The sequence below is a fragment of the Aotus nancymaae genome, unplaced genomic scaffold, assembly GCF_030222135.1.
Source record: "Aotus nancymaae isolate 86718 unplaced genomic scaffold, 86718_ANA_hifiasm-v0.15.2.pri h1tg000011l, whole genome shotgun sequence".
Taxonomy (NCBI): Eukaryota; Metazoa; Chordata; class Mammalia; order Primates; family Aotidae; genus Aotus; species Aotus nancymaae.
The window spans coordinates 9,898,111-9,919,692 of record NW_026988422.1 but is presented as its reverse complement, the minus strand read 5'-3'; the positions used below and the strand labels follow the sequence as shown (position 1 = coordinate 9,919,692).

At 40.6% G+C, this 21,582-nt stretch overlaps 1 protein-coding gene across 1 annotated transcript in view; it reads left to right on the top strand.

Moving 5' to 3' along the window:
* MYH15 (myosin heavy chain 15) overlaps positions 1 to 21,582 on the top strand; it is a 181,916-nt gene that overhangs the window by 31,357 nt on the left and 128,977 nt on the right. The window contains exons 3-11 of the mRNA XM_064374588.1: positions 702 to 808; positions 5,453 to 5,596; positions 6,905 to 7,061; positions 7,702 to 7,729; positions 9,617 to 9,710; positions 11,779 to 11,871; positions 14,721 to 14,784; positions 15,241 to 15,336; positions 21,454 to 21,557. Of these exons, the coding sequence (XP_064230658.1) occupies positions 702 to 808; positions 5,453 to 5,596; positions 6,905 to 7,061; positions 7,702 to 7,729; positions 9,617 to 9,710; positions 11,779 to 11,871; positions 14,721 to 14,784; positions 15,241 to 15,336; positions 21,454 to 21,557 (887 nt within the window). The remainder of the gene's footprint in view (positions 1 to 701; positions 809 to 5,452; positions 5,597 to 6,904; positions 7,062 to 7,701; positions 7,730 to 9,616; positions 9,711 to 11,778; positions 11,872 to 14,720; positions 14,785 to 15,240; positions 15,337 to 21,453; positions 21,558 to 21,582) is intronic.

Below are 21,582 nucleotides of genomic sequence, written 5' to 3'. Positions count from 1 at the left end.
TTGGGAGGCTGAGGCGGGTGGATCATGAGGTCAAGAGATCGAGACCATCCTGGTCAACATGGTGAAACCCTGTCTCTACTAATGCAAAAAATTAGCCGGGCATGGTGGTGCGTGCCTGTAATCCCAGCTACTCGGGAGGCTGAGGCAGGAGAATTGCCTGAACCCAGGAGGCGGAGGTTGCGGTGAGCCGAGATCGCACCATTGCACTCCAGCCTGGGTAACAAGAGCGAAACTCCGTCTCAAAAAAAAAAAAAAAAAGAAAGAAAGAAACTTGAAGAACATGACCATTAACCTAAATTTTCACTTATTCATCCCCAGACCTTTCTGAATGAGTTTTTTTGGGGGAGGGAATCTAGAAGGGGTGCAAGCACCAGGGCAACCACTGAAGTCCTGGGGTGTGAGTGGAGTAAGTGTTGGGAGGGTGGTTAAAGTGTTGGCGGGTGTTGGCAGGTAACTTTCTTGTAGCAAAATGGTCTGTGGCGCCCCCAAGGTGATGCTTGCTGAGATGTTTCTTGTTCCTGTAGAGTCACTGTGTGAGTGAGTGTATCTTCAGGATGAGCTTTCATGATTTTATCTAACTTTGCAAGTTCCTATAGTCAACAAGCTGATTCAGCAGAAATGAGATTAGACCAACAGTATGAAAGTGTCCAGTGTATATTTCTATAAGTACTATAGCTATAATCCATTTTTTTTCTCTGCAGGGAAGAAGAAATGCTGGATTCCTGATGGCAAGAATGCTTACATTGAGGCTGAGGTAAAAGGGAGTGAAGATGATGGAACAGTAATTGTTGAGACAACAGATGGAAAGGTAAAGGAATTTTTATTTCATTGTGGGGATAACTATGTTCTCTATTTATCAAATAACTAAATATATTCTTTCTATAATATTTTAATTAAAGACCTGGGGTAGGAGATGCTACCGACTCACTTTGAAGTCATTCATTTTAAGAAACTCCTTCTTGGCCGGGCGCGGTGGCTCACGCCTGTAATCCCAGCTCTTTGGAAGGCCGAGGCGGGTGGATCACGAGGTCAAGAGATCGAGACCATCCTGGTCAACATGGTGAAACCCCGTCTCTACTAATACAAAAAAAAAAAATTAGCTGGGCATGGTGGCACGTGCCTGTAATTCCAGCTACTCAGGAGGCTGAGGCAGGAGAATTGCCTGAACCCAGGAGGCGGAGGTTGCGGTGAGCCGAGATCGCGCCATTGCACTCCAGCCTGGGTAACAAGAGCGAAACTCCGTCTCAAAAAAAAAAAAAAAAAAAAAAAAAAAAAAAAAAAAAAAAAAAAAAAAACTCCTTCTTAAGTGGACAGGCATAGTGGCTCATGCCTATAATCTCAGCGCTTTGGGAGGCTGAGGCAGGCAGATTGCTTGAGCCCGGAAGTTTGAGACCGCCCTGGGCAACATGACAAAATCCTGTCTCTACAAAAAATACAAAAATAAGCCAGGAATGGTGGTATGTGCTTGTAGACCTCAGCTACTTGGGAGGCTGAGGTGGGAGGATCACCTGAGTCTGAGGAGGTCAAGGTTGCAGTGAGCAGTGATCACACCACTGCACTCCAGCCTGGGCAGCCAGAGTGAGACCCTGTCACAAAAAAAAAGAAAGAAAGAAAGAAGGAAGGAAGTAAAGAAGGAAAGAAAGAAAGAAAAGGAAGGAAGGAAGGAAAGAAGGAAAGAAAGAAAGAAAAGGAAGGAAGGAAAGAAGGAAAGAAAGAAAGAAAAGGAAGGAAGGAAGGAAGAAAAAAATTTTTTTAAAAAAAGCTCCTTTACTTAGATCAAAGCTTTAATGAAGAACAGTAAATAAATCAGAGTAAAACAATTGCCAATGGCAAGGATTATTAACTAGAACTCACAGCCATTTTCACTTTTTCATCAATGTTTCAAGTTAGTTTTTTTAAAAAGGTCTGCTGTGAGGTGAATAATGACTTAAAGAACCATGAAGCAAGCTATGTTTGTAGGATCAAGAATGAGATGTATAATTTGAATAAAAGTGGCATAATATCACAGAAGCCAAGAGATGGGGGAATGACCAGTAATGTCAAATGCTACAGAAGGAGATTAAGAGTTGGAGAGAGCCTTGGATTTCAGAATGAGGAGGTCATCTATGACCTCTGAAAGAAAAGGTTATACCAAGTGTTGGGGTATAAGCTTGACTCTAAGGTTCACAGAGGAAATGTGTAGTGAAGCCGTAACAGCCCCCAGCCCTCTTCCCTGCCCCCGAGGCATTCAGAGCAGCAGGGTAACATTGAGCAGACAGCTGACTTTCAGAACCTTTGCCTACATTTCTGGCTTCACATTACCTGCCACTCCATGGTGTAAGCCGAGCCCCATTTCTGTCCTGACTTCAATGAACATTTCCTTATAGATTTTACAGATGACTCCCTGCCAACATTCCTTTCTCTGAGCTCCTTTCAATTCTGCCTCTTCCTAAATCCATAACAAGCCACATCCTATAACAAACAAATATTGTCGTTATTGAGAAAGTTTGTCTTTTTCATGCTATCTTTGTTTTTAGGCAATTTATGTTCTAATGTGTTGCAATTTGATTTTTAAAATTTTGGAAGCTACTCATAAACTACCACACAGAATGCTTTCATATGTCTTCCTGACAGTCAATATCAGTTATGAATAAAAATCTCAAATTAGGTAGATGTTATATAACTCATGAAATTGAGAAAAGAACTTGGTCCTTTTCAACTGGAATATAAATTGGTGGACAAGGGAAAATTCAACAAGAAATTTTCCTTAGTCCTAAATTAGTAACCTAAAAAATAGAGAGAAACTCAATCAGGGTCATTTAGCCTTGGGACAATATTTTATTTAAAAAGATCCCCCAAAGAAATCTTGTGCCCATTAGCAGTCACAAGCCCTTCTTTCCTCCTGCACCAGCCCCAGCCAGTCGCTGATCTGCTTTCTATCTCTATAGATTTGCCTATTCTAGCAACTTCAGATAAATAAGAGCATATAATAGGTGGCCTTTTGTTTCTGGCTTCTTTCACTTAGCATAATGTTTTTGAGGTTCATTCACAATGTCATGTGAATAAATATTTCATTCTTTTTTATGGATAAATTTATTCCATTTTATGGATATACCAGGTTGTTCACCCATTCATCAGTTGATGGTCACTGGGTTGTTTGTATGTTCTGGCTATTATGAATGATGTTTCTATGAACATACATGTGCAAGTTTTTGTGGGGATACCTGTTTTCATTCTCTTGGGTATATATCTAGGAGTGCATTTGCTGGGTCATATGGTAACTCTTTGTTTAGCATTTTGAGAAATTGCCAACTTCTTTCCAAAGTGGCTACCATTTTACATTTCCACCAGCAACATATAAGAATTACACTTTCGCCGGGCGCGGTGGCTCATGCCTGTAATCCCAGCACTTTGGGAGGCTGAGGCGGCTGGATCACGAGGTCAAGAGATCAAGACCATCCTGGTCAACATGGTGAAACCCTGTCTCTACTAAAAATACAAAAAAAAAATTTGCTGGGCATGGTGGCGTGTGCCTGTAATCCCAGCTACTCAGGAGGCTGAGACAGGAGAATTGCCTGAACCCAGGAGGCAGAGGTTGCTGTGAGCCAAGATCGCACCATTGCACTCCAGTCTGGGTAACAAGAGCGAAACTCCGTCTCAAAAAAAAAGAATTACACTTTCTCCACATCATCACTAACACATTTTATTTTCTTTTTGATTACAGCCATTCTAGTGGGCATGAAATGGTATTTTTATGAGATTTTTATTTGCATTTCCCCAGTGACTAATGATATCAAGCATCTTTTCATGCACATATTGGCCATTTGTTTATCTCTTTCAGATAAATGTCTATTCAAGCTTTTTGCCCATTTTTTAATTGGGCTATTACCTCTTCATTATTCAGTTGTAAGAGTTCTTTTACATTCTGAATGTAAATCCCTTATCACATGTATTATTTGTACATATTTTCTCTCAGTCTATGCATTGTCTTTTCATTTTGTTAATGATGACCAACTAAATTTTATTAGGCCTCCAGATGTGAGGCTTGCTCTTCTGAGCACATTCTCCAAAACCGCTGTCCCTTCAGTACTTAAGGTGATTTGTGATGATAATGTGGTTACAACCACAGGAAGAAGAGCATGAAAGCCATTAATGCAGGTAGTAAAAAGAGTCTGAAGGTGGTTTATTTTGTCCTGCTTGTCCTTCCTTCACTTAATGAAGGTCCCATTCCCCCAGCCTCACTCTCTCTCTGTCTCCCTGGCTCCAGGATTCCTCTTCCTCGTGTTAGAAGTGACTACACTTTCAATCACCTTTGGTCTTTGTAACATTAACAAAGGCAATAAATCCAGTGGGTGTAAAGTACTACTTACTGATAAAAGTTGGTAATGAAAAATAATAGAAAAATAGAATCAGGGAAAGGGGGAGGTTTTTGAAGATGTATGAGATATGATTACATTCCGCATGGGTTTGAGGGGATATGAGGAGTCCTTGAAATACAGAAAGTGAGGAAACTCAAAAGAAGAAGGATTACTGTTAGAACAATGTTAAAGACAGATGGATAGAAATTGAATTCAGAATGTAAAGAGTGTGAGAGCCTTGGAAAGAAGCCATCACCAAGTAGGATTAAATAGGGCAATCAGTTGACACAAATATTTATTAATTGTGGAAAAGGGCTATCAAAAGGGTGTTAGGAAACCTGTGAGAAGAATCCCAAGAAACTATTTGATAGTTTTAACCAAGATATTAATATTTATTATCTACCATATCCCACCTATCAATAGGTGCTTGAATAACTATAGTTATTAAGATGACAACATCAAAAATGAACATGCATGTGCAAGCTTTTGAACTTCATTAAAGAAGAAGACAACATCAAAAATCCTTCTTAAGGTACTTATAATCTAGCCAGAAAGTAGTCTAACATAGTCGATTATTAAAACATACACAAGAGTATGAATGTAAAGATAGTACAAGTGGTAAGACTTAACGAAAGAGGACAAACTGATGAACTGGAGTAGTTGGGAACGTCTGACGGAGGAGACAGGTTTTGAACTAGGGCTGGAGGGATAAAGTCTGCCTCCTCAATCCTCCACTCCATATTTCTTCTTCTAAATCTCTATGGTATGTTGGGACATCAAGGACTAGGGGTTAGGGGTTAGATCATGTGTAATATGACCTATGTGCTCTCAGAGGGAATCAGGGCTAGCAAGAAGCCACAAACTTAAGGTATTGCAAGATAGAAAATCTTGATATAACAAAAATACCATGTTTGCTTCATCTTTAGGAAAGGAGAGGGCTTTTTCAGGGAGAACACCTGTTTCTTCCACAAAGGTTGGCTTAATTTCTTCTGGCCCCATCCCCTAATGAGGCATCTCTTTTTCTTTTTGAGTCTGAATATTCTTTCTAATGCATGGGAAAATGAATACGCATAGGAGACAGGGGAATATATCACATGTTTTACTTCTCTCTGCAGAGTCTGAGCATACAAGAGGACAAAATCCAGCAGATGAATCCTCCGGAGTTTGAAATGATCGAAGACATGGCAATGCTGACTCACCTCAATGAGGCCTCCGTGCTGCATACCCTGAAGGGGCGCTATGGCCAGTGGATGATCTATGTGTGTAATATGCTTTCCTGCTGAACTGTCATCCTGGCACTCATATTGGATGTCCCAGTCTCTCCTGGGTGATCTCTTACATTGAGTTTAAGCATGCCCACATGGGGATAGTCCTTAAGGAATTTCTACTGGGATGGGACCTTATCTTAGAGTTTCCCCAATTTTATTTTGTCAACATTCATGTGCCTTCCCACAGGCCATCCTTAGTTAAAAGCATGAGGCTTGAAGGCTGGCAGACTAGTCACCAGCACCGTCACTTACAAGTTAGTGATTAATGAGTGAGATGATTTTTTCATCATCATTAAATTGATGATGGTTAGTTGCTCCGGTTCTTGGACTTACTCAAAAACTATGCAGCAGAAGCAGTGCTAAAAAGATTAAGCTAAGATGTAGCATCAGGGACCCATTGCCATCAAAGCTGTGGCATGCAACCAGCTTGCTCCTCAGCTCTCTGATTTATCATGTAACTGTGTTAGTTTCCCTGGGATACTGCAACAAAATTACTACAAACTGGATGCCTTAAAACAACGGAAATTATTCTTACAGTGCTGGAGGCCAGCAGTCCAAAATCAAATCCAATCAGCAGGGCTGCACTCCTTCTGGAGATTCTTTGGGAAATCTTTCCTCATCTCTTCCAGCTTCTAGTGGCTCTGGCGTTCCTTTGTTCACAACACTGTAGTCCCTGCCTCCATTGTCACATCACCTTCTCCTCTGTGGGGCTCCTTATAAGAACATGAGTTACTTGTTCTTACGTGATGTAAGACCCACCTGAATGTCATCATCTTGAGACCCTTAAATTACATTTGTAAAGATCCCATTTTTTTCCAAATAAGATTACATTCACAAGCTCTGGAGATTAGGACATAAACATATCTATGTGGGGGCCACAATTCAACCCCTTCAGTGACTAAGTGATCCACATGAGCTATTCCTTCTCAGTGCCCTAAAAGTCAAGCCCTTAATCTTGCTGAGGCACAGTCCCCTCCGGCCTCGAATGTCTGATGGCTGGTTACTGAAATCTCTGCAGGCCTGCCGTTAGGGTCTTCTCTGTCCTCAGAAGTTCCATGAGCTAGATGTGTTAGTAATTAGCAGGCCTCCCAGGAGAGAGGTAATCCCAGGTCCTGATGTTACTCTAACCTGTTTCTGTCTCTTCTTGTTAGAAGTCCCTTCTCTACATGATTCCAAAAGCTCTCCTCTGAGTTCCTTTATAAGTAATATTTGAGCAAATGTTACCTGACAGTGGAAGAGCTGACAGACCTGGAAGTATTTCTAATCTAGCTTCTGAAATCTTTTCTGATCTTCCCTCAGACATATTCAGGTCTCTTCTGTGTGACCATAAACCCATACAAATGGCTTCCCGTGTATCAGAAAGAAGTTGTGGCCGCCTACAAAGGGAAGAGGCGATCAGAGGCTCCCCCTCACATCTTTGCTGTCGCCGATAATGCATTTCAGGACATGCTTCACAGTGAGTAGCTGCCCTACAAAATGAAAAGTAAAAATATCTGATCTACTTTTTCTCTATGTCCCTATGAGGCACTTAGGCATTGTGAGCGGAGCATGGCCTTTACAGTTAGCTAATCACTTGAAGGCTCTATTTCCCTCTGGATAAAATGTGGGCAAAATAGTACCTACCTCCTAAGGTTATTGGGCCGATTAGTTTGTACATCAAAGTGAGATAATGCATTTAAAGTGCTCGGTCCAGTAGCTGGCCCAGAGTAAGCCCCCTATAGATATTAGCCTTTATTATATAAAGCATCAGCTACAGTGTCTGGCACAAAGAAGTTATTCTATAGCTATTATTACACAATGGTTCTTAAAAGGCTTAAAATGGCAAGAATCTCAACCATTAGTTGATTATCATTTGTATGTAGAGCAAAGAAATAGGCCTTGAATTTATATGTTCTTATCACTGGCATACATAGGGGCAAGAGAAAATCCATTTTACTCTGTACCATTTGAGTGGTATTTTATTCCAACTATAAATGATTCAAATCCTTTCCCTTGTGTCTGATTTCAGACTGTAGCCAGGGAAATTTTGAATAAGATCACGCTAATACATAAGCCTCGAACATAAGAATATTTTGGCATTTTTATTTCTTTTGTAGATCGAGAAAATCAGTCTATACTCTTCACGTAAGTGTTTGCCTTGCTTTTCATTTTTGGCCTTAAATAAGTTCCAGTGGCAACAGACACCTCCATTTCACTGGGAATAAAACTTATATTCACCGTCTTTGAATTAATTGCCCCCTAGATGCAATACATTTGATAAGAAAAAGATACTCAGGAAATTGTCATAGTGCTTTAGTCAGTGATGACTCCAAATATGGTGTCAGCTACTCTGCCTCCCTCATTTTCAGAGATCTTTTAGAAATAGTGCACAAGCTGGTCTTAATCATCTTCTTGATGATTAAGAGAGCTCTACTGTCCCAAATGGTTATCTTCAAAGGCCTCTGGACTGGCTAAGCAGAAGGGCTGAATATCCAATAGGTGTGACCGTGGAACAGATAGCAAGCAGTTATGGGCAGCCAGATTGGGGCAGGCCAAAGTACACGAAGCAGTGGGAACTAAAAGATGGTGAGGTTTAAGCCAGGTGCAGTGACTCACACCTGTAATCCCAGCACTTTGGGAGGCAGGTGGATCATGGGAGATCGAGACCATCCTGGTCAACATGGTGAAAACCCGTTTCTACTAAAATACAAAAAATTAACCTGGCATGGTGGCACATACCTGTAGTCCCAGCTATTCAGGAGACTGAGGCAGGGGGAATCACTTCAACCCAGGAGGCAGAGGTTGCAGTTAGCTGAGATTGCGCCACTGCACTCCAGCCTGGCGACAGAGTGAGACTCTGTCTCAAACAAACAAACAAAAAGATGGTGAGGTTTACAGAAATAAGAAAAGGATGGAAGGAAAGATCACAGTGATATCTTATTATATGTCAATTTTTATGAAAAGAGCACTGGCAGGCCAGGTAAAGTGTCAGCATGGTGACTGAGATTCAAGGGGCTGTGAAGTGCTAAAGTCCTTAACCATCCCGTGCAATGATGATACCACCTTGTATACTGGGCTCTCCATTGGCTTCAGTTATCCCAAGAGGGATCATAAGGTCACAGAATTCTAGAGCTAGATGAACAATTGGAGTTCATCCTTTCACAGAGAGGATAAACTATTTTCTGGGCTGGGCATGGTGGCTCACGCCTGCAATCCCAGCACTTTGAGAGGCTGAGACGGGTGGATTGCCTGAGGTCAGGAGTTCAAGACCAGCCTGGCCAACATGGTGAAACCCTGACTCTACTAAAAATACAAAACTTAGCTGCGTACGGTGGTGGGTGCCTGTAATCCCAGCTACTTGGGAGGTTGAGGCAGGAGAATGTCTTGAGCCTAGGAGGCGGAGGTTGAGTGAGCCAAGATTGTGCCACTGCACTCCAGCCTGGGTGACTGAGAGAGACTCCGTCTAAAAAAACAAAACAGAACTATTTTCTGGAGTTTTGTATAGATAAAGGCAGGCAGGCCTTGATCCTATGGTGCTTACATTGAAGAGGCTATAAATTCACCACTGCGCTCTTCCCACATTACAAAGTTAGTTGATTGTCAGGAGTAAGGTAAAGCCCAAAGCCCAACTGCCTGGTGAAGTGATTGGTAGCATTCTTCTGAGAAGAGGGTTGGACTTGGCTCTTCTTTCATGTGGTAGCCTTTACACATGAAAATCTCTTGAACAGCTGGTAGTGAGGAGATTTGTCTAGTTAGGAGAGGTGCTGTCCTGCTTTTTGTTATTGGGACCACAAGGAACAGGCTTCCTAATATTTACAAAAAGTTGTGATATTCCTAACTCCAGATTTTTGCTCATGCTATTTTTCTAGCCTGAAATGCCCTTGCCCTTCTCCCAACCAAGTAAATGTCAATATATCCTCAAGTTCCATCTGAAGCTCTACTTTTATGTAAAGCTTCCCTGCTTGCCATAGCAACTTTCATTGCATTGAAAATCAGAACCAGTAAACTGTGTCACTGAATTTCAAATCACAGAGGAGAATCTGGTGCTGGAAAGACTGTGAACAGCAAACATATTATCCAGTATTTTGCCACCATAGCTGCCATGAGTGAACCCAGGAAAAAGTCGGTAAGTGTTTATATATCTTGGTAGAAAAGATAAGATGACCCTATCCACTGGAGCATGGAGGCTCTGTCCTGACTACCTTTGGGAGGTAAGGAGGGAACAAGCTCTGCAGGACAATTTGCAAATTATAGACAAGTATGTTTTTAAATCTTTCCTTTGCTCCTTGAGAGGATTGTCAAGTGCTTCAAACAACAACATGAAAACATAAATTATGTAATTAATCTCACATCTGCTTAAAAGGGCATTTTCTGGTCTGGTCTTTGTTTGTTGGACCTGTAAGTTATGTCCTCAGCATTCAAACCATCTTACCTGAAGGCTAGGGTCATCAGTGGCTTGGATGTTTCTGAATCCCTTTAGTTATTATGAGATATCAGATTCCCACACATATATACCAATAAAAGTTTGCTTCATTTGTACCTAACTCCTGAATCAAATTCTAAATGCCTAATGGACATACCCTCAATCACATACCATGTCCACAAAAGCTTTGCCTTCCCTATTAAAAAAAAAAAATTCCTTGTTGATTTTAGCTTAGCTTACTTTGTTTAGCTCCATTAACATGTTAATGAACGTCATAATAACTTGAGAATAACTAAGACCATAAACATTGGTATGCAAAATAAAATTAGATAATGCTGAATAGAACTCAAAATCAATGTGTTATTGTGCTGTTAGACCTCTCATTTTTATAGAAAAATGTCTGGCATGATTATTTTGCTTTTCCAATTCGATACTGGATGTTGTCAGCTGTTTTTGCAAAGCAAGAAAAATATTAAAATAACCATCTGGGTCAGGCGCGGTGGCTCACGCCTATAATCCTAGCACTTTGGGAGGCCAAAGCGGGTGGGTCATGAGGTCAGGAGTTCAACACCAGCCTGGCCAACATGGTGAAACCCCTTCTCTACTAAAAATACAAAAATTAGCTGGGCACAGTGGCGCGTTTCTGTAATCCCAGCTACTTGGGAGGCTGAGGCAGGAGAATTGCTTGAACCGGGACCCAGGAGGTGGAGGTTGCAGTGGGCCGAGATTGCACCACTGCAGTCCAGCCTGGGCTACAGAGCAAGACTCCATCTCAAAAAAAAAAAAAAATAGCCATCTGGCCCAATTTTTAAACTATGGAAGTTTCTTTTCTAACCATCACATTCCTGAATTTGAGTATTGATTTCTTTGGGTATCATTTAACTCTTTTATTCACTAGAAAGAACTTTGTTTTTACAAGCATTTTAGATTTTTTGTGGGTTTTTTTGGGTGTGCATTAAATGGTTTGGCCTAGCCATTGAGTTTCATGATAATATATAATGCAATACATAATACATAACACTTCTATGGAAATCTCTGCCCATATATATAATATTCTCTAACTTATTTGAAGGGCAATAAACCCATATTACTGAGAAGGGATATAATACTTATAAATCCATAAATTATTGAACACTGTGTACTATAAAATTACCCCCATAAATTGGGTCTTCGAGGCTGACTGGAAAACAACAAAGCCATGTAGATATGGTAGATATGTAGACGATCTGTTTTGGCCCATCAGCCTGAGCACCCATGATTCAAATTCAAGATCAATACTATTAAAAGTCACTACGTGGTGTGAATCTCCAGATTACTTAGGAAAAGAAGCAAACAAAAGTATAGCTTAGTAATACCAAGAGTCTGTTGTATTATCCTGGGATAAATTTCCAGGTGTGAGGATCAGATGGAAGACTAATAATGGGGGGAGTATATGATATAACGTTTGTCTGGAAAGAAGGTCTAGGTACATTTTTCTTTTTTATTTGGTGACCATTTTCTTTTCCCACTCAGGCCAATGCCAACCAAAAAAGAAGCATTGCAAATAAATGAGCTCCCACATATTCATAGGGGTATTGTGTATTGTCAGCCTCTTTCATCCATCTGTTTTTCTGATTCCTCATTCCAAGATAATAGAACCAAATTTGGAAGCAGCTTTTGGCCGTTGGTTATCAAAGCAAGAATGGGTTTTGACCTGGGGATGGAGGGCTTGCCATATTACAGAATTCTGCTAACAGCTTCATCAGCTGTACTTCTCTTGCATGTATCTCAGGGGCCATTAGAAGATCAGATCATGCAAGCGAATCCTATCTTGGAAGCATTTGGAAACGCAAAAACCCTGAGAAATGACAACTCCTCTCGTTTTGTAAGTAACATGATTTAGCATAATATCAAAGTCTTTCATTTGTAAGCAATGGTAAAACTCATATTTAAGCACATAGGTATGAAAAACATTCTAGGATACCATGGAAAGTCTTTGCTTAAAGTCTGTAATGTTATTTCTCAAAAATAATTATCCTGTATGTCATTAAGACAATTACATTTTTATAAATAAATATGCATCTGAAGAGTTCCTATTTGGTCAATTCCGAGAAAAAAGCATTTATCTTAATAGTTTCAAATTCCACTCCCATTAGAGAAGCTCACCAAAAAAATTATAATAATGCTTTATATTTTATAACATTTTACATATTTGAAATACTTTCTCCTTCATAATTTCCTAAGCTCCTTATAACAAGTCAATTTAGTAGGCACCTCCTAATTTGCTTACTGTAATTACTGTTTGTGCTTTTGCCTATGGCCTCCTTATCCCTGCATATTTTTCACTGGAAACTTTTTCTGGGGGGTACGAGGACAGTATTTTTAAGTAGCTTTTGATAACTAGAAGTCCCATGACAGAGGAAGAGTTTGGATTTCTAAACCTAGTTTAACAAATCCATATTATGCCAAGAATGAGTGGCAGGGAGCCACTGTATAATTTACAAGAAAATTTGCAGAAGGCTTCCTGTTTGAGTCTCTGGTCATAATTAAATAATAGCCTCATGCTGATTTGGCTAGTTTCCATCCAAAGCCTTAGAGCTGCTCTGTCCACATTTAGATGTGCTTACAGTGTCTGGCTGTTCATAGCAGGTGCTAATACTGGTTCATAAAACAACTGCTAGATTTGGGATTTGTTAGACTGCCAGAGGACTTTCCGCTGAAATCTGAAAGATAGAAAGCTGGGAAAAAAGCAAGGGAGGAAAAAGGAAGGAATAGAGGGGTGGAAAAATAAAATTTTAAAAAAGGTAATAAGAAAGAAAGACAAGGAAAAATAAAAGGAAGAAAGGGAAAAACATCAGGTAGAAAGAAAAGTAGGGCCGGGCGCGGTGGCTCATGCCTGTAATCCCAGCACTTTGGGAGGCCGAGGCGGGTGGATCATGAGGTCAAGAGATCGAGACCATCCTGGTCAACATGGTGAAACCCCGTCTCTACTAAAAATACAAAAAATTAGCTGGGCATGGTGGCGCGTGCCTGTAATCCCAGCTACTCAGGAGGCTGAGGCGGGAGAATTGCCTGAACCCAGGAGGCGGAGGTTGCGGTGAGCCGAGATAGCGCCATTGCACTCCAGCCTGGGTAACAAGAGTGAAACTCAGTCTCAAAAAAAAAAAAAGAAAAGTAGCCAGGTGTGTTGGCTCAGGCCTGTAACCCTAGCACTTTGGGAGGCCGAAGTGAGTGGATCACTTGAGCACAGAAGTTTAAGATCAGTCGGGATAACACAGTGAGACTCTGTCTTTACCAAAAATAAAAATAGCCTAGAGTGGTGGTGTACACCTGTAGTCCCAGTTACTCGAGTGGCTGAGGCGGGAGGATGGCTTGAACTTAGGTGTTTGAGGCTGCAATGAGCTATGATCATATGGCTACACTCCAGCCTGGGCAACAGAGGTGGAACTTGCCTTAGACAAAAGATAAAGAAGAAAAGAAAGCAATTGAAAGAGAACAGAAAGGAGACAAAAGTTGGAAAGATAGAAGGAAAGAAGTAGAGGAGCAAAATAAACATAAAGATGGATAAATGGAAGGAAAGAAAGAAGAGAGAAGGAAAAAGAAAAAGGAGTTCAAAAAAATCAAGAAATCCAGGTTAAAATTTTCAATTAATACTGAATAGGTATGTATACATATACGTTTGTATATGTGTGTGTGCACGCATGTGTGGGTGTATATTCATATGTGTTTGTGTGTGTGACTCCCACTGTCCTACATATTTTAACATGCTAGGTCCATCCCTCTGTACAGAGCCACTCACCTCCCCTTGCCAGGCTGCTGTCCTGCCGTGATGCCTTTCTGGCATGGTCCCCTCCACCAGGCTGCCTTCCTCCCTGTTCCAGCATCCTCATCCCACAGGCTCTAGCTGCCACCAGATGGTGCCACCTTCTCAACTGCATCTGGCATTCTGACATGGGCACTGGCACCTCTGGATGGCATTTCTGCCCCTCTAGATCCTGCCTTCCGGGTTTTCAGTGATAAGGAAGAAAGGGTGTTCATCTATTATTTATGCCAAGGTGTGTTTTGAAACATAAATTAGATCATTCCTCGCTTAAAACCTTACAATGTCTCCCAAGCACACATAAAATAAAACCCTACTCTTTCCTGTGTTCTATGTGGCTTACATGATTTGGAGTTTGTCTACCTCTTCGACTCCATTTTACGCCCCTTTTCTCTGACTTTCTAAGTTCCAGGATACTGGCTTTTCTTGTGAGTTTTATGTCAGAGCTATCGCATTAGATGCTTACCCGTTAGACTACAAGATTCATGAGGGTCGGGACCGTGTCTGTTTTTCTTGTGTAGTATCTCCAGTGCCTAGAAGGTTTCCTGGATCTTAGTAGATGCTCAATGAATGTTTGTTGAATGAATAAACAAACATGCTGAGGAAATATTTTTCTCATCTTTAGATCAGAACAGTGAGACCGAGAGACATTTCACAATTCACAGTGCCCACAAAAACACACAGGTAGCAATCAGCAGATCTAGGGCTAGAAGCCAGAACCACCACTGGTCCTGACACTTATTCTGGCTTCCTTCAGAGATTAGCTGGTACTATCTCATCTCAAACCCACATTGCATTTTTCTTTCTTTATTATTTCTTTTGGGGAAGTAGTCATTTTGAGAGTTACATATAATGAAGCCATTGCAAGTGTTTGGAAAATTTGAATAGGAGACTGTATTCTGTGTTCACACTAGGGCAAATTCGTCAGGATGCACTTTGGTGCCAGAGGCATGCTGTCATCTGTGGACATTGATATCTGTAAGTAAGCATTGCACTATCTGATTACTTTTTTTCTTTTCTTTTCTTTTCTTTCCTTTCCTCCCTCCCTCCCTCCTTTCTTTCCTTCCTTCCTTCTCTCTTTCTTTCAAGGGTCTCACTGTTGTTCAGGCTGGAGTGCAGTGGCATGATCATGGCTCACTGCAGCCTCAAACTCCTGGGCTCAAGCAATCCTCTACCTCAGCTTCTAAAGTAGCTGGGGCTACAGGCATGTGCCACCATGCCCAGCTAATTTTTAAAATTTTTCTTTGTAGAAATGGGGTCTCACTATGTTGTACATGCTGATTTCAAATCCCTGGCCTCAAGTGATCCTCCTGCCTTGGCCTCCCAAAATGCTGGGATTACAGTTGTGAGCCACTGCACTCAGCTTGATTACTTTTCTTCTGTGTTTTGCAAGAACACCTAAGTATGAATCTTTATTCATTTCTCATCATCCAGATTTGCTTGAAAAGTCCAGGGTGATTTTCCAGCAGCCTGGAGAGAGGAACTATCACATATTCTATCAAATTCTATCTGGACAAAAAGAGCTCTGTGGTAAGTATAAGATTCTGGAGCTTAGGGTTATTCCAAAATAAGGGAAAGAAATCATATTTGGGGAATGAAGAAGTGTTATTCAGTAAGTTTCTTAGCCTCTTTAGACCTTAGAATATCCATCCTTAAAACTTAGGGAATTGAACCAATTATAGAACTAGTGTTCTATAATTTTACATGAACAGACAGTAAATGGTAACACTTACTTTTACATTTGGTAGCAAAAGGAAGAAGAGTGTTTGAAAGTGGGTATGATGCCCAGCAAAGGTAAGTGAGTGAGTGTGTGTGTGTGTATATGTATGTGTGTAAAAGCATTAATTGAAAGCCTTCATTAGTGCTACATGGGTGGTATAGACAAGAGGCCGGGGAGGGAGCTAGTATCATAGTGTGTGGTGGTCGATGTGAGTTTTCTTTCTTTTTTTTAAATAGAGATGGAGTTTCACTATGTTGGCCAGGCTGGTCTCAAACTCCTGGCTGCAAGAAATCCTCCCACCTTGGCCTCCCAAAATGCTGGGATTACAGGTGTGAACCACCGTGTCTGACTCAGGGAATTTTATAAAGAAGGAGAATTTAGGGTGGGATATGAAGAACGAGAAGGGGATTCAGTAAGACAAAGTAAAGAGTGGAGGCTACTTCTGGTAGGAGGAAGAGTATACACAACGCCAGGAAAGGGAAAGCAGGAGCAGGGAACAGAGAGAGCAGCTCGACTGATGGAAATGGTTTGCAGAGAGGAACATGGAGATTGTATTCTGATGGTATCTGGACTCGGGGTTGGCAGAGCTAATGTGTCAGTGTGTTGTGGAGGTGAAGCAGTAGAAGGTCATGATTTACTGAGGGCAAGGTTTGGGATGATGAAGCTGGTGTGATGGGCAGGATGATGTAGAGGCAGAGGTTTGATGGAAGGGATTGCAAACGTCCCAGGATGAGATGACAAGTCAGCGATCTAAGATAGTGTCTGGGAATGGAAGGCTAGGGGGAAAGGGATAGATGCATGGAAGAATAGACAGGTCTTGGTAGTGACTGAATATAGGAATGAGGAAGAGTGATGAGTCAAAACTATCCACAAGTTTTAGAATTTGATTAAGAGGATGATAGTGCCATAAACAGAAAATGAAAAAAAATAATTGCGGGATAAGGGCATACATTTCATATATTTATTCAACAAATATTTATTATGGAGCTGCTATGTGTACACCAGGCATTGCTTTTTAATCACGGGCAGTACAGTGGTGAACAAGATAGACCTCTGCCCTTGTGAGCTTACAGTCTAGTTTGGAAGACAGGCAACAAACAAATAAAGAATATATGATCTAGGCTGGGCATGGTGGCTCATGCCTGTAATCCCAGCACTTTGGAAGACTGAGGCAGGCAGATTGCTTGAGGTCAGGAGTTTGAGACCAGCTTGGCCAACATGGTAAAACCCAGTCTCTACTAAAACTATAAAACTTAGCCAGGCATGACAGCAGGTGCTTGTAATCCTGGCTACTCAGGAGGCTGAGGCAGGAGAATCACTTGAACCTGGGAGGCGGAGGTTGCAGTGAGCTGAGAATGTACCACTGCACTCTAGCCTGGGCAACAGAGTGAGACTCTGTCTCAAAAAAGAAAAAAAAAATGTGATGTAATTTCTTTGTAGGTCATACAGCAGGTCTATAAAGAAAAATAAAGTACAGTGAGGGGATAGAAAGAAATGGAGTTTGGTAGGGTTGTGGATAGTTCTATTTTAGATGAAATTGTCAGAGAATTTCTCCTAAAAGACAGTATTTTTGCAGACACCTCAATGAGTAAGGGAACAAGTAGGCAAAGATTTCCAGGAATAAAATTCCAGGAGGAGGGAACAGTGAGTGCAAAGGTCCTGAGGCAGGAATGCATTTGATTTATTCTTGGAATAGCAAAATGGCCACTGTGGGTGGTAGAGTAGAGAGGGTAACGAAGGGTAAAGTAGTCAGGGACCAGATCATGCAGCACATTGCAGAACATGGCAGAGAGTTTAAAGTGGCATAGGAAGTCATTGGAAATGGAGAATGACACACTGATTAGATTTCCAAGGTATTGCATTTGAGGAAAGTCTTTGAAGATAACAATGCTACCACAGAAGTGGACGTAGGATAAGATTACAGATCCATGCTAGCAAACTGATGGGAACAATTATTCCAGTCCATTATGCTTAGATTAAGTATGGTATAAATTTAGCAGTGTTTTGACTACTTGGTCTTTAATGTACCCTTACCAAACGGGGAAAGCTCTCCAAACTAGACAATTATTTTTGCCAAAGATGTAATTGGTGTTATGTAAGCAGTGTATATTCTCCCTCCCACCTTCTCTCCACCTCAACCTGGAACGGGAATTTTTTTCGTCTTTCATTGATTAGCCCTATCAAATCTAACACTCTTGGCATGTGTTTCTGCCTGGTATAGGGCAATTGACACATAAGATCTAATGTGGGTACCAGCAGAGACTGCAAGATAATTTTCAGAGCCTCTCTGTTTACTGATAGAAGCATCTGATGCCTTTGGTCTGCTATGGAAAATTCATGTTTATCCTGAATTCGTTTTATCTTCACTCTTTGGGGATTGCTGAGATTGATTACTGTGCAAAGCCTGACATCTGGTGGTATAAATTGGGTATTGTCAGTCTATCTGTTTTAGCACCCATTGTTCTTTTGAGGGACATTTTAAAAGATGATCTGGAACTCTTACCATCCATGTTTGCCAAAGAAGAGCTTCAGAGTATCTTGAGGCTTAATACAAGAGGGCATATCTTAGCAATATGAGGATGCTGTCCAAATATCCTGAAATATGAGGATTTGTCCATACAATAAAAGAATTGGGTATGGAAATCGTAGCAGAGAGGTTGGCCACGCTCTGAAGGAACCAAGGAACGAGGTGGCATGTTGCCTCAGAGCCAGCCCCTATTTGACCTCTACATGGCCATGAGCACCTCTTCACCCCTTTGCTCTCGATTACATCTGACGCTTGTTCCAGGCATAGCTAAGACTCACTTCTTCAGTTCTTTTGGACAGGACTCTTTCAAAATCCTTAGTTCTCACTGCTGTCTGCATAGCCTGGTCCTACATATATCTTCCTTTTCTCCTCTTTTTTTTTGTTGACTTTTTGCTTTCTATTTATATTGTACCTATTCTTTCTATTCAACTAGTGTATAAATTCCAGGAGTGATGGTAAGTGACACAGCAGTCCTTCTGTCTTGGAATCCTTGACATTTGTCCTCATACCCTGAGTGTTCACTTCATAAAGTGTGCAAAAATCATGCATCATCGAGAGAATCTACTGAATGAATGGGAAAAAATATTTGCAAACTGTACATCCCGATAAGGGGTTAATATCTAAAATATATAAAGAACTCGACTCAATTATAGCAAGAAAAAAACCAGATTAAAGAATGGATAAAGGACCTGACAGACATTTCTCAAAAGAAGACATGCAAATGGCTAAAGTGAGAAAAGAATCAATATCAATAATCATCAGGGAAATGCAAAACAAAAACCACAATGAGATATTGTCTTACATCTGCTAGAATGGCTACTATCAGAAGTCAAGGGATAACAAATGTTGGCAAGGATGTGAAGAAAAGGGAACCCTTGTTCACCATTGAGCCAACTGTAAATTATTAAAGCCATTATGAAAATGGTATGATGATTCCTCAAAAAATTACAAATAGAGCTACCATATGATCCAGTCATCTCACTACTGGGAATACATCCAAAAAAATGAACTCAGTATCCTGAAGAGATATCTGTATTTCCATGTTCACTGTAGCATTATTCACATTTGCCAATATAGGAAAACAACTTAAGTGTCCATGAAAGATGAATGGATAAAGTAAATGTGGTATATATACACAATAGAATACTACTATGCCTTTAAAAAAAAAAAAAAAAAAGGAACTCTTGGCTGGGTATGGTAGCTCATGACTGTAATCCCAGCATTTAGGGAGGACCAGGAGGGAGGATTACTTTGAGCCCAGGAGTTCAAGATCAGCCTGGGCAACATGGCAAGACCCCGTTTCTCCAAAAAATTGAAAAATGAGTTGAGCATGGTGGTATGCACCTGTGGTCTCAGCTACTAGGGAGGATCACTTGAGCCTGGGAGATTGAGGCTTCAGTGAGCTGTGGTCATGCCACTGCACATTAGCCTGGGTGACAGAGTAATACCCTGTCTCAGAAAAATAAAAGAAGAAAGAAAGAAAGAAAAAGAAAAAAAGAAAGAAATGAAAAGAAAGGAAGGAAAGAAAATCTTGTGGGAGCTGCGGTGGCTCCGGCCAGTTGTCCTGGCGCTTGAGGAGGCGAGGCTATGCGTTCAAGGCCAACCTGGGCAATATGAGAGCCTCTCATTCATTAAAAAAAAAAAAAAAAGAAAAAAGAAAAAAATCTCATTACTCTTTTGTCAAGTATGGCAACATGGATGGACCTGAAGGTCGTTAGGCTAAGTGAAATAAGGCAGGGACAGAAAGACAAATACTACATGATCTCACTCATGTAGAATCTAAAAAACTTGCATAAATTTAGAAGAGCTATTGTACAACATAGTGATTATGGTTAATAACAATATATTATATACTTGAAATAGCTAACAGAGTAGATTTTAAATATTCTCACCCCCCAAAAAAAGTATGTGAAGTGATGGATACATTACTTTGCTGGAATAAGCCGTTCCACAATGTATACATATATCAAAAGATCATGCTGTACACCATAAACATATACAATTTTAAATTGTCAGTTTAAAAAATAAAAATGATTTTAAAAACAAGTACTTTAAACATTTTTAAAGGATATTTTAATTGAAATACATATATTCACCTTCCGCTTGATTTAAGCTAGGCCACTTTCTTTTCATTTTTAAAGTTTTATAAAACAAATGTATTGAAGTACTATCACCTCAAGTACACTGCACATGTTTTAAGTATGTAACAGATAAATGTTAACATATATATGCATGTGTATGAAACTATCGCCACAATCAAGATAATGCATGTATGCTTTCAAAAGTGTCCTTGAATCTTTTATAATACTTCCACCCTGCCCCTTCCCACTCGTTGGAGCCTCCTCTCCCAGCCTCAGTCCCTAAGCAACCACTAATATGCTTCCTGTCACTATAGATTAGTTTGCATTTTCTAGAACGTTTAAAGACAAAATCATAAAGTACATATTCTTCTTGTCAGGCTTATTTCACCCAGCATAATTATTTTAAAATTCTTCCATTTCCAGCATGTATTCATAGTTCATTCCTTCGTTTGCTGAATAACAGTCCACTGCGTGGATATACAACAGTTTGTTAACCCATTCAACTGCAGATGGACATTTGACTTGTTTTCTGACAAAGCTACTATGAATGTTTATGTAACCCAATTTCTTCATTTCTGAAATATGGGGCTCAAGATAACCAATTTTCACTTCATTGAGCAATAAATAGAAAAATAAGATCAGCTCAAAAAAACTTCATTGGGAGCAAGTGCTGAGCAGTGAGAGGTTAATGTGATTCTGCCAAGTCAGTTGATGATGTGCGGCTGACAGCCTGCCTCTGCTTCAGCCTGCATTATGTTTCCTGACCAAGTGAATCAGGTCAGGACTCTTAGACATATCAGGGTGCCACACTGAACACAGCAGCTGATTTATGGATCCCTTGAAAGACAGACTCAGCTCCCTAATAGCGAGGATGTGATGTGACAGGGTTGCTCTGCTAATGATCCCTGAGCGCTGACCCCAGCATCTGGCTGCTTCCTAGCTTTTGAAGCTCAGTTCTGTTCTACTTGTAATTTTACAAAATACTTTTGTCCTCCAGCCCTTAGTCATAAATCTAGGCCAAATTCCTGTTTTCAAAGTTTTGCCAACACACATTATCTGGTTTTGTTTTTGTTTTTTTGCACCAATTGAAACTGCTGCAATTGAATCTGCTTTTGGATTTTGCCAGCCTGTCGTCTCTTGGGAGGCATTAATACATGACTGACACGTTAATAGAGGGCAAACATTGACTGTAGATGTTTGGGTCTAAAATATGGATTTTATTGTGGTTTATTTACAAGTATGATATAATATTGTTCAATTATTTTCTAAGGCCTTGCGGATTTCTTTAAGCTGTTTAATGAATGGTTTTCCCACTATAGACATGCTCCTGGTGTCTGCACATCCCTCAGACTTTCACTTTTGCTCCTGTGGAGTAGTTGCTGTGGAGAGCTTGGATGATGCAGAAGAATTGCTGGCCACAGAAGTAAGGCTTGTTATTTGTCAAAGCA